Below are 12,978 nucleotides of genomic sequence, written 5' to 3'. Positions count from 1 at the left end.
AGGGTTTCTCATGGCTGCTGCACTGCAAACTCTGTTTGTTATTGAAGGTTATTTGATTGATTGGTTTTGTTTTCTTCTCACAAGCTTGCTACCAAAATAATGTGGTTGGCAGGAGTTATGCCTCTGTTTAATAACTTTCAGGACCAATCTTGAGCAATTAGCAAGACTGTATTTAAAATGTTAATGTTCTGATTTTATGCACATATAATGGGATGTTTTTTCTACTGAAATTGTTCTCATTTTTTATAAGTTTAGCAAAATATACACACAGCCTTTCGTGAACCCAGCACACTGGAACCCTCACATGTAACCAGAGCCCCCCCCTCCAAGGAATTAATTTTATCAATAAATCATTTCATCACATTAAGAAATAAATTCATGGCTGGGGGTGGGAATTGCATAAGGTTTTGATGGCTTTGACAGGGACTGGATTGTTCTGAAATGGAGCAGCAGCGGCAAGACCAAGCTCACTAGTAAGCCTGCAGAAGCTGGCACTATCCTTGCTTCTTCCCTCTCTTCCATCTCTCTGCCTTGCAAAAGACCGCATGGCAGTATGGCCAGCAGGCCAATACCCTGATGTCCCCAGCCACCTCTGAAGTACAGCCTTAACTGATTTTTTAGTTAACTTTTAATGAGGAGGTGGCCTGCAGTCTGTCTCTCATCCCAAACCCCGGTGCCATATCTTGCTTGGTTTTCTTTCCTAGAGCAAGCAGAGCAGCGAGTCAGCCGTGAGCAGTACAGTCAATCCAGTAATTAACAAGCGCAGCAAAGTCAAGACTGAAGTCGAGGGCTTGCCCCCACCATCCCCCACGTCACAGGTAATCTTGGTGTGAGATGTGTTGCAGGACTGAGGCAGCGAGCTGCTGGGTCTCATTGTCTTTGGGAACAATACTCTTGGCACCTTTTGCTGCAGCTGGGAGCAAGGCATCAAAGTCTGCCAGGCAGGCAGGTGTCTTTTGGAGCATGAAGCCCAGCAAGGTGCAGGGCAGAGCTGCAGTGACAGAGTGAAGCATTCAGTGTGTGCTTGGGGCTGAGCTTGCTGTTGCTGTGCTTGGAAAATAAAAAATGAGGGAGGGAATATTTCAAGATTCATAACTTTAAAAATGATGTCTGAGTTTTCTGTGCTGCAAAGCAAGCAGCATTAGTGTCTCAGACCAGACATAGATTATGAGGGAATCTTGCATGTAGGTCGAAAGCTTGCAAAAAAAGGACGACTTCTTGATTCAACAAGGAATCGCTCCTAGAAATATCCTTTACTCTGGTGACACAACATTTGACACCAAGAAGGGCCCAAAGGCCTTTGCTTTCTTTCCAGAGCTCTGTGATTGCAAACTGTTTAATGGCTGACAGTATCCATCTGACCGTCCTTTATCACAACTGTAAACTATCAGGAGTGCTCTGGGCACTTCATTTTCATGAAATATTGGGCTGTGTTATTGTCAAGCGAATGGAAGAGTTGATGACAAATTTCTCCTTCTGCCCTGGTTCAGGAGCAGGTCTCAGCATGATGCATGGGGACAGCAACGTGTGCAGTCATCAGGGGGCTGGTAAAATTGATGAAGATAGCATATCAGGGAAAGATAAACATGCTGTAGTCAGCACGATTAGGGCAAAGAGGCACCTCTCTGGAGCTTTGAGTTTAGGAGTGCATCTACACGCTGCTGCAAAACCACATGCCCCGAGAAACCAATCTGGCCAGCACCCAGGCTAATAGAGCCACGTGTTTATTTCTTGCAGCAAATGAAAAAAAAGATCTGAAAGCCATCATCTGCTTTCTCAAGCATCTGTAGCAGAGGAGCTGTGGCACAGAGAGCTGCTCACTTGACGGCTGTCATCCTCTGTTCTCTGCTCCAATTCGAAGAGGTGTGCACCCAACAGCAGGGAGTGCTTGGGTAGCATTAGCCTGGCTCAACCTGCAGCCCTGCCCCAGTTTCATCCACTGAGCCTTATGTGAAATAAGCACTGAAAGAAGGGGGAGAATCATTTAAAGTGGCACAAGGAGGCTTGATTAGAATAGCAAGGTGAAATCAAGAGAAGGAAAATGCGCACTGGTTGTCTAATAGTTCCTAATGAGGAGACCTGTGAAGGAATACCCCAAGGGATACATAGGCTTCACGTCTTGCAGCATTTCAGTATTGTCTGGGAAATTACTGGAAAGTACCTTGTCTTTAAAGGACAGCCCATTCTTGGCAAGGAGAATAGGTTAAAAGGTGGAATGTATTGGGTGTCTCCTCTTCAGTTGGTCTAAGCAACAGTAACTTGTTAAACTTGGGGGTTCCTGTTCTGCAGGAGACTGTGCTGAAAAGTTGAGTTGCAGTCAGTTAATTACTGACTGATACATTTTTTGCAGAGTATGAAGCTCAGCCATCCCAAAAAAAGCATGCATATGTGTGGTTTTTTTTGGAAATGCTGTTCTGGAAACGCCTCATGTGAGTTGTGGTTTGGGTGTTTAAAATCCTTGGCCAGACAGTATCTCCTATGATGGCTTACACTATGAGAAATGCAATCCAGACAAGATCTGTGGGACACAGTAGAGCACCAGGCATGAAGGGACCTGAGTTACCGTGCTTTTATGATACCACAATAGCTCCAGTACAGATTCAGTTTGACGTTGAATGAAACAAGTCAATCCTCTTCAACAAATTAAAATGGTTTCTATTCCATTTTCCAACAGAAAGTATAAAAATTATGGCAAAATAAGATTTTTGGTAGAAAATTTCATTTTTCTAGAGACCACAGTTTGCATGGAGAGAAATGTTTCAACAAAAAATAATGCTCACAGCTCAACCAAACAGAAATTGCAGGAAAAAGAAGCCACTGTTTGAACTTTCTCAGACTATTGCTCTGGGCTCTGATATAGTTTGAGTTTGAATCTCCAGAAGTCTTTCTGTAAATTAATGCAGTTTTCTCTCCTAAGAGCCACCTTACTTTTTTTTTTCTTTAATTTAGAGCTAATTAAAACAAATCTCTTCTTCTTCATATCTAAACTTTTGAATTGAAAAGTCACAGCTGGCATGTAAGTCATGAGCTCGTTAATGAAAATTGTTGAACTTCCATACAGTACATCTCACTTCCAAGCCATATAATGATATTCAGTCATTAATCGTTGCAGCCCTTCAGTAGGCATTGGGAAGGTGTTGGTGGGAAGAAGATGGCAGACAGATAGATCCATTTGGACAGGTCAGAGGCAGTTTGAGATGGGTCTGGTGGTGTCTACACACTTATGGGGCCAGCTGGAGCATCAGATAATGAAGAACAGCATCTGATGTGGTCAGTCACCCCAGACGCTCCTGTCTAAAGCTGCCCTTGAGGCGGGGATGCTCTGAACTGGGCAGTAGTAGTAATTAGGAGGAAAGGGAATGAAGAGCGTCAAAACCTACAGGGTGTTGTATTGCTAAATTCCCAAGCCAATATTGGCTGTTGATTGCCTTGTCTGTAGTACAAGTGGCTGACACACACAGAGATGACAGTTGGCCTTACCTCTGGATTGTACTAATTGTGTGTTATGTTACACTATTGTGTAGGTGTCAAAGCTATAATCCTCATAGCAGCCATAAAAAAAACCTTTTGTGCTTCATTTAGCACTGAGGAGCTGGCTAGACAGAGAAGTTAAGGACAGAGCTCACAGCATGCTCAGCATTAAACTAACTCATTTATGAGTCCAGAGCCCCTGGAGTTCTGCTTTGCAACCCACTCGTCATGGGGCCTTGCTTAAGCTTCAAAAATTTGCTAATCTCAGAGGAGTGCTTTTGGGGGCTCACCACTTTGTCCCTGTGGAGCACCCTGCATGCATATATCTTTTGTAAGGGTTAGGCATCATTTTCTCATCTACTCAAAGACGCAGAAAACAGGAACCCTCCCTCCCCAACGCATGTCAGGTGAGTGTGGTAACCACTAGGCTCTGACTGCTCTGTGGTTTCTTCATGGTCATATTTCCCCACTCCCTACAGATCACTTTTGCTCCAGCAAATAATGAAACAAAGGTCAAAAGCCATCTTTTTCCTTTCTCCAGCCTTTCCTGGGACTGCCTGGCTAGAGCCAGCCACTGCTGCAAATGTGGCTTCAGGGTGTGTCCCATCTTGTCATTAACTCTGATCCATTTCTAACAAAGCTCTGTAACTCATTATTTCACAGTAATCAAGGATGTTATGTTGCCACAATGAGCACGGTTTTGTGATCTGTTGATACCTGCCCTGTAATCTATGAGTGACGGAGGAATTCAGATGAAAGAAGTTCACCTTATACAATGCACCATTGTGTGTTGCAGGAGCATCTGACAGACCTGAAAGAAGATCTAGATAAGGATGAATGTAAACAGGAGCCTGAGGTTATTTATGAGACGAACTGTCACTGGGAAGGGTGCACAAAGGAATATGACACTCAAGAGCAGCTCGTCCATGTGAGTAATGGTTGGGAGGAAACCCCAGTGATAAATTTGGGTTTCTGTGCACTTGTCCTCATTTTTTATCACTAGCTACTGTACAGCAGAGCTCACTCTGGGAGCTACTAAAGGTGCAAATCAGAGATACGGTGTGTAAACACTGCCAAAGCAGGTCGCTGCTCCCTGAGGAGTTTAGCTGCAAGAAGCCTCTCATAGATTATTTGATGTTGCTCTCTTCTCAGCTGCTGAGGCTGCAGTTTCAGTCCCCCTTGTGCATGACCCAATGACAGAAGGCTCCTTGCAGAGGACCTGGTCAGAAAATTGGGAAGGGGGCTAAGCCCTTCCCGCTTCCCTGGCTGTATTCACTGAGGCTCCCCATGGTCTTACACCAGCTATGGGACAGGGATCATCCATACTATCCTCAGTCCTTGTCCAGGCCATGAAAGCCTTTTATGCTGCTGTGGCAAGAACTGTGGGGCTGTATCACTTAGGAGGTATTGACCTGCTCAGTTTCTCCTTCCCACAAAAAAATAGAGCACTTCCAGAGTTTGGAGACATGCTCCAATATCTCCATCAGGGCCTGAAATAGAGAAAGTGGGTTGATTTTTTAAAAATTGGGAAATAGGGCTTCCGTAATCACAGTGATGTCCCCAACCCAGTGTCAAAACTGCTCTCTGAAGGATCCCCAAACCAAGTCATTAATCAGATTTTCAGTTCTAATTAATTCCAAGAACCTTTTGTGTGCTTTACTTCACCTGGGAATGCACAATTTGGTTTCCTCTTGCTTCTGGGGTCAACAAATCCCTCAAACTCAGAACAAGTCCCTGCAAAATCAGACTGAGCCCCATCCTGCCCCCAGCCTAGCACCCTCCCAGTCCTCATTTTGGATCTGTGGTGTGAGCCCCATTTGTTTGAAGCCAGCCTAGAGCTGCTGGGAATTCACCAGCCCTAGCAACCCTGCTGCTTGCAGTAAATTTTGGGTTGAGCAAATTTTGTGACAGGAGCCACTACCTTCTCCTTTCCTTTCAGTCTTTTGCTGCTTGCCCCAGGCTGGCTCCAAGCGGGCCAGGAGCCACCCAAGTGCGATTCACATGTAGCCCTCTTTCTGAGGGCTTCTGTCTGCTTTCATCCTTTTTTATATATCTTCATTTTAGTCATGTTTAGATGCCACCAAGTAGGCATCAGTCTGTTTCCCCAAGCTCTGCACACAAATATTATCTTAGCCCAGAGGGACCACGCTGTAAATTATAATTTTGGGCATGTGCTCTTCTTCCATCTAAGGCTAGCACCTGCCAGAAGTCACTTGTTTAGTGCAACAAGTCCTTGAGTAAAGGCAGATTTGGAAATGGTTTTCAGGGCCAAATGAGTGATAAGATGCTTAATGAGTTCCACATTGCATGACACAGGGTGTTGCTTTTCTGGGTTAAACCACAGCAGCCCTTTCAGATAGGCTGGGCTCACATTTGCCCAGCAGTATTTGTGTGTTTCCCTCTCAGACATAAGAAAAACTCTTTATGCCCATAGCAAAGCGCAGGGCAGATCAAGGCAGCTCAGCACAATTTATTTCCAGAGAAAACCCAAAGAAAAATATTTGACGGAATGTCCAAGATTTTCCTAAATTTGGAAGGTTATAAAAATGGAGACTTTTGTACTATGATTACTAACAACATAGGGTTGTGGATTTGGGATGCCCAAAATACACATGCAAATGAAATACAGATGTCGTGGGCCAACTTCTGAGAAGGTGGCATCCCACTGTGCATGGAAAAACTCTAGTTTGTGTGCAGAGCAAAGTACCTGGGTGTGCAGGGTCTGTTCTCCACACAGAGAGGGTAATAAGCTTGTGGGAGAAGTGCATGTCAACAGGGAGCAGCAGGAGTGGGGACATATTTTTTGCAAGCACCATTACTGCTCCGAACCTCAAGGTCACACAGTTAGAGAGAAGCCCAAGCAAAACCTGCAGCCAGGTGGGGATTTGATTGGGGCTATTGAGCCATAGCTGAAGTACAGTAAGTTGTGCAAGTGCTCCGCCACCATGTGATGGGAAGAAGATGTTGCCCAGACAGTGAGTTACCAAGCCTGAAGGGGGACTAGAGTCCCCCTCCCATAAATGTGTCTTCTTCTGGCCCAAGCAGGACCAAATGGGTGAGCACCCCCCCAATCCCAGCACTGCTGTGCATACTCTTGGTTGCAAGTCAGATTCCCACACAAACAAACAGAGCCAGGAGACTTATCTTCCAAGTCTGCTCTGGACATGGTTTAGCATGCCTATGGGTCTCCTGGGGAGTTCACCAGATTTCCACCTTCTCAGGCTAAAATCTCACACCAATGCCACATTATAAACCAGAACCATAGGTCAGCTGAGCTCCAAAGCCACCCAAAACCTCTCTCAAACCTAGCCTCCCCTGAACCTCCTGACATGCAGCTTTGGCTTTCAGTGTTTACCTGTAATGCCTGAGGGACCAGATGAGCTTCACACACCTCCTCTTGCCCCTGGGTAGACCTGGTGCTTCAAGCAGCAGGTATCTGTCCCCATGATGGGGCTGCAGCACAAAAAATACCAGGGTTGGATCCAGGTGGGACTACAAAAGCCGATGACTCTGTTTTAACAAGTTTTTATGTCCTTGTGCTGCCCCACCACCCGGAGAAACTCTCATCCCAAGCCACAACATATGTGCCTGGCCTTGGCTAGGGGGATGAAGGCGGGGACTGGAAAAAAATCTTAGTGCAAAAAAACAAAACCCAAACCCAGAGTGGTTTATTTTAGGGTTTCCTGTCAGTGAATGTCTGCTAAAAACACAGGAGCAAGGACAGGCATTATTTTTGGCAGCAAGACCCCATTCAGAGACACAAGGTTGCTCAGGAACAGTGCTGCTGACTGGCTGGTCTCCGGCTCTGTTTATTTTCGGCAGGGTTTCATCTGCCCCTCATATTCCTCCCAGGGTGGACGAAGGCACCATTCTGAGTCTGGCTTTTCAACACCCCAATGCAGGATTTTACAGACCTGAGTAATTAGCAGTAATTGAGGCCACAGAGCTTTCCTTGGTGCATAGCTTACAGATGCTGTCATTTCCTGCCAGCCGCCAGCACTGGACAGCAGGTGGATGTCTTAGGGACAGCGTATGGGCTGGCGCTCAAGCAGGCTTCGAATGATAAAATCATAGAATCATTTAGGTTGGAAAAGACCTTTAAGATCATTGGGTGCAAATGAGGCTTGTCTCCTCTCCCCCATCCTCCAGCAGCACCCCAGGAAAGGGTCCCAGCTGTGTAAATGTGGCACGGGAGGGTTTGGCACAGACAAAAATTACTCTGTCTCTCTCCCCAACAGAGGCATCAGGCAGCCTGGGAGACACTGAGAGGGGACCTCGCTCCCTGACACCATGGTCCTCTTTGCTTTTGCAAACCTCCTTTTGTTTGGGCTTTGAGCCCAACACCCAGTGTGCTGGGTGCTGTGCACCTTCAGCTGCAGGACGCACCAGACTGCAGAGCTGGCTCCCATGTCCCTGGTGTTATCTGTGCACCTGGGACCCAGGTGCAATTCCTGACTGCAAGCACTGGAAAGGGAATAGCTGGCTTTCGGAGCACCGTGGGTACTTCGCTGGCATCAGCTCTTCCAGGAGTGACCTGCTTCTCCCTTCTCTCCTACCAGCACATCAACAATGACCACATCCACGGTGAGAAGAAGGAGTTCGTCTGCCGCTGGCAGGACTGCACACGGGAGCAGAAGCCCTTCAAGGCTCAGTACATGTTGGTGGTGCACATGCGAAGGCACACTGGAGAGAAGCCACATAAGTGCACGGTGAGCTGGCAGGGACACAGGGTGCATCTCAGCTTGGCAAGTGGGACAGTGGACTTTGGTGGTCACACAAATGTGTGTGCAGACACAGGCATGGCTTCAAGCAAGGCTCTCCCAGGGTACCTGCCAGCACCCAGCTCAGGGCCGGTCCATCTCTTTGTGTCCAGGTTATAGCTATTTGCATGTTATGCCCTGGGGAAAGGGCAAGTGGTCAAAGAGGGTGCAGAAGGTATTCGTGGGCAAAACTGCATTTCTTTGGGGAAATGGGTTCAGCTCTACCACAGAGTTCCAGAATTATTCTGGACGAGCCACTTAAGATAGAAAACCAGCCAATTTAGTTGCTTACATCCAAGGAAATCCAGTAACCCCACACTGTGGGGAACCAGCTAACACTGGTCATGTCTAACTCAGCATCACACAGTACTGCTGCTGGCGCTGCAAGTTTTCCTCACCCATGTACCCAAGTGTGCACACAGATCTCCTTCCAGCCTGGGGTGCTGGACCGACACCTCCTGACTCTGCTCTCTTAATTCAGAGGTGAGATAAAACCCTGGGTGCTTAAACCCCAAGAGGAGCTCAGTCCCCACACCTTCTGCATGCAAGCAGCACTGTGCCTAGTGTTGAACACTGCCTGAGGAAGAGTATGGGGTGCTATTTTGTGTCTCAGCCCTGTAGGTACAGACTCCTCTAGCACATGGGAGAGCTGGGCTCACCTCCTCCTCAACCTCAAGATATTAAATCCCATGGAATGTCCCACCACACCACTGGCTGACATGGGGCAGCCAAGGATGGGGGCCACAAAGGGTGTGGAGTTTAGTGGCTGTGGCCAACTGGTAGAAGAGAGGTGGTCACCATCTCTTTCCACATATGCTTCAGCCCTTTTTCCTCCCAAAGGTCCATCCTTGTCTTTTGCTATACTCTGCTCCCTGCCTTCTCGTCCTGCCAATTTTCATACCTCCTCCATTGTCAGCATTATGCCGTACCTCTCCCCGAGTCTCGGGCATGAGCCTCTCTCTCTGTGCTTGGCAGATGTCTTAGCCCTTCTCCCAGATCATCTTCCTCTTCTGCTCCATTAGTCACTTCCAGCCCTGCGCCCTCCCTGGCTCTGCCCCAGCTCCTGCTTACAAATATTAGGATATGTATGATTTGCTTGCTGCATGACTCCTTTATCAATCTTCCAGACCTGTGTTCATTTAATTTAGAGCATAAGCTCCCTGGGGCACAGGGCCATGTCCTTTGTTTTAATTTTCTAAAGCACTTTGCCCAGTTCTAGTACTTTACCAATTTTCCTTAAAAGTATCAAGTAATATTGATCATCGGTGAGCTACAAAGTGAGAAGTGAGGGAAAGTCTAGCCCTGCCCTTGCAGGTAGAGGGACTCAGAAGACAAAAAGCAGCAGGGACTGCATCCTCTTCAGTGCTGTAATGGAGCAGGAAAAAGCACTGCTGCATAATCCTGCCTCTTCCAAGCCTCAGTTTTGTGGCACTGGAGCAATGGCAAGGCTGTGCATCATCCTCCATGTCCCGGAGAACTGCAGTCCCTCCATGTGCAATATGTTGCAGCAACTCTCCCTGAACTGGAGTACCACTGGTTTCCAATTGCCTGGGATACATGGCAGCTCTGCAGACGATGCCCTTTTGTAGCAGAGCATTCCTTGTCCAAGTCTGGCAGTGATTTTCCAAAGTGCCATTTGTTTCAGACAAGAAGTTTGTGGTGTACATAAAGCTACAGATTAGTCCAATTGCAGCCTGGGATTCAGTCAAGGATTATTTCAGCAGATGACAGCCAGAACTCCCACTGACATAATCAAATCCACGCGTAAGAGTGGGAACAACTGCTTTGAACATGCACAGGCTGCTTTGCTGAGAAACTCTTATTTGAAAATATGGCCTCAGTAGTTTTGCTCTTAATAACTGCATTTTTGTGTCAGTATCCAGCAAAACCAGAATGGACACGAGTTGCCTCATAGTGAGTTCCTTTTATTTTCCAGCAAGTGGAATGATGGAATTCAATAACCGTAAGCAACTTGAGTTGTAAAGGACTATTTGCACAGGGCAAGAGAGAAAAGGGATAAACTGTCCTACCTCAAAGTTGTGGCATGTTCTATGGGCCAAATGGGCTAATGAAGTTTGTCTGAGGAAGGGGAACTGGATCCATGCCACCATGACAAAGCTATGGAAGGAATCAGCTCTTGCAGGATGCCCCTACTGTCCTTGAAGAGATCTGTAGATCTCAAGAGAGCAGAGCAAATTTGCCTTATGTACACCATCACTATGCTAGACCTTAAAGGGAAGCTTAAGTAACCCTACTTCTTTTCCAGCACAACAAAGTTATATGGGATCAGCCTGTGCCTACATGCTTCACAGGTTTCATGGGCTGCCTGTTTGCCTGATTCATTAGCAGTACAGGCGATTCCTGTGCCCTTGGAGCACAAGGAGGCAGGTACTGTTGCTATTGCATGCAGCTGCCTTTGGCCTCTGCCCAAAAGGGCCAGGTCTCTGGACACATAGGACCACTCATCTGCCCACAGGGAAATCAGACACTTTGCTGCAGCATGACCTCTCCTGCTATGACACCAGTTTCTTCACTGGCCAAAACTCAAACATAGAAATGTGAAGTCCTGTCACATCTGGGCTGAACCTGTAGACACATTTAAGCGATCTGACTAAAATATAACACCTTGCAGCTTGCATACGTTACAACAAGAGAGGTTGCTTGTTGAAATGTAAAGTGGTTTTTAAGGTGCTTGCGTAGGAAGTGCAGCATGGGCTTTTCAACACTCCCAGCTGAACAGTGAGGGCTGCATTTAGCTAGAGTTTGGAAGGGAGCCTTGCACTTCTTAAAACCTCTTCCAGTGTTTGTAAGTTCTGACTTATTTTGTCAAAGAGCATTTAAGATGGCCTCCCTGGATTGAAGTGAAATCCTCCCATGCTGCAGACAGGGCAGGTGCAGGGAGAAGCCTCCAGCCCAGCCAGGGTACAGGGTGGCAGGTCTTACATCAACCAAAGCCTCACCATGTCTCTGAAGCTGCTCCTTCTCGTTGTGTGGGCAGCTGGTTTCCTTCCAGGAAGAAGGTTCCTGGCCTGTTTTGTCATCCAAAAATCCATCTGTCTTCAAGATTGAGAGTCTTGTTTTTTAAACTGGTAATGTCAGATGGCCTGGCCACAGCATCCTCTGAGAGTAGACCCAAACTGTAATTTAGGAAACTTCAAAGCTTGCTAGATTTCTGCTTGTGTGTTAGAGAATGGTCTGGCCTTTCCAGTGCTGGTGCTGGTAAAGTTGCAAGGCTGGACAAACTGTCAAGAAGTCGTCAGTTCTCTGGCTGGGAAGGACAGGGCCTCCATTTCTGAGTGTGTTAGCTGCAGAGGGATGGCAGGAGGGGCTAAGAGAGCCCTGGGAGGAGTGGAGGGGTGTTCAACCCTGCTGAAAAAAGAGTTTCTTGTTGAAATGTCAGGTGGGTACCCAACAAGAAGCAGCACCTTAAATATGACTCACTACTGAAACTCTCAGCCTGCCTACGGAAGCGAATTTTCCCAACAAAGTGAATGTTGTTCCCTAAAACACAAGCCCTTTAAAGGGAAGAAAAAAAGAAAGAATGAGAAACAGATGAGAAGGGTTTAGGCAGGGGGAAAATCAAATTTTTCTGGTTAATTAATCACTCCTCTTGTGTTTTCTTATTTTAGTTTGAGGGTTGTTCCAAAGCCTATTCCCGCCTGGAGAACTTAAAGACACACCTGAGGTCCCACACTGGAGAAAAACCCTATGTCTGTGAACACGAAGGCTGCAATAAAGCCTTTTCCAATGCCTCAGACAGAGCCAAGCACCAGAACAGGACGCATTCCAATGAGGTAAGCCTGGGCTCACCGCAGCTCAACGGAGGGCTTTTTTTTTTTAATTTTGCTGACAATAAAAATACACTTTACACGCTGGAGTCATGTAAAAAGAAACCTACTGTAATGAGAGGTTTTTCTTATTTTTTAATGGGATTTATTTTGCTGGAGAGCCAGACCACATTAGCTTTATATTTATGAAAGCCATGTTTGAAATCATAAACAGATGTTAAAGTATGCAAACTTTTTAATCGGCTTTGGAAATTAAAGCAAGCATTTTCCAAATTTATAATTTTTAATAGCACAAATAGGATTGTACGGTTGTGCATGTGGTGTTTAATATTACTGTGGAGCAGACCTGCAGTAGTATAACAGCTACCCTGGATCCTGACACTCTGGAAATTATACACCCTCCATCTTTTGATGTACAATGATAGAGCACAATGCAATGCTTTGTTAACCTTGGCTAATTAAGACCCACTATTAGTAGTTGAGGAGCAGAGGAAATTGCCTTTATTGTAACGCATGTGATGGTCTGTTGCAATCAACCACGGCCGACGACTGAAATTTATATTACTACTAATTAGCTGACAGGGGGAGAAAAAACAACACTCCAAAGTTCTAATAGTGTTTGCAGCCATGAAGAATTCAGTCTGTAGTCCAATTTGCAACAGTTAAATATAGACTGTTCGAGAATGGAACACAATTGCCACAGATGACAGCTTTTTAAAGCAATGCTGTGTCTACAAAGGGTTTGTTGGGAGTATTTCTATCACTGGCATAATATCAGTCAGTGATAACCAAAGGTCTGTAGGTTTCAGAGATTCTGTTGGAGTCGGAATAAGTCTAGGATGCCCTTCTCTGTGATGTGATGGTGAGGTGGACCAAATGAATGACCTGGATCCCAGTGTTATTCAAATTGGTTTGGGTGTGAACATAGATGTCAGGATTGTCCTTCACCAATGAGCCAC

At 46.2% G+C, this 12,978-nt stretch overlaps 1 protein-coding gene across 6 annotated transcripts in view; it reads left to right on the top strand.

Annotated features, from left to right (window-relative positions):
- The window catches only part of GLI2 (GLI family zinc finger 2), a 205,089-nt gene that overhangs the window by 178,019 nt on the left and 14,092 nt on the right, over positions 1–12,978 (top strand). For 5 of the 6 annotated variants that reach the window (XM_064451241.1, XM_064451247.1, XM_064451246.1 and 2 more), the window contains 4 exons: positions 705–818; positions 4,268–4,399; positions 8,031–8,180; positions 11,861–12,025. In XM_064451241.1, the coding sequence (XP_064307311.1) occupies positions 705–818; positions 4,268–4,399; positions 8,031–8,180; positions 11,861–12,025 (561 nt within the window). The remainder of the gene's footprint in view (positions 1–704; positions 819–4,267; positions 4,400–8,030; positions 8,181–11,860; positions 12,026–12,978) is intronic. The other variant, XM_064451242.1, reaches the window with a different exon arrangement.

This window comes from Phalacrocorax carbo, chromosome 5, assembly GCF_963921805.1.
Source record: "Phalacrocorax carbo chromosome 5, bPhaCar2.1, whole genome shotgun sequence".
Lineage (NCBI taxonomy): Eukaryota > Metazoa > Chordata > Aves > Suliformes > Phalacrocoracidae > Phalacrocorax > Phalacrocorax carbo.
Note: the sequence above shows the minus strand (reverse complement) of the source record. Positions and strands in the feature narration are given on the sequence as shown.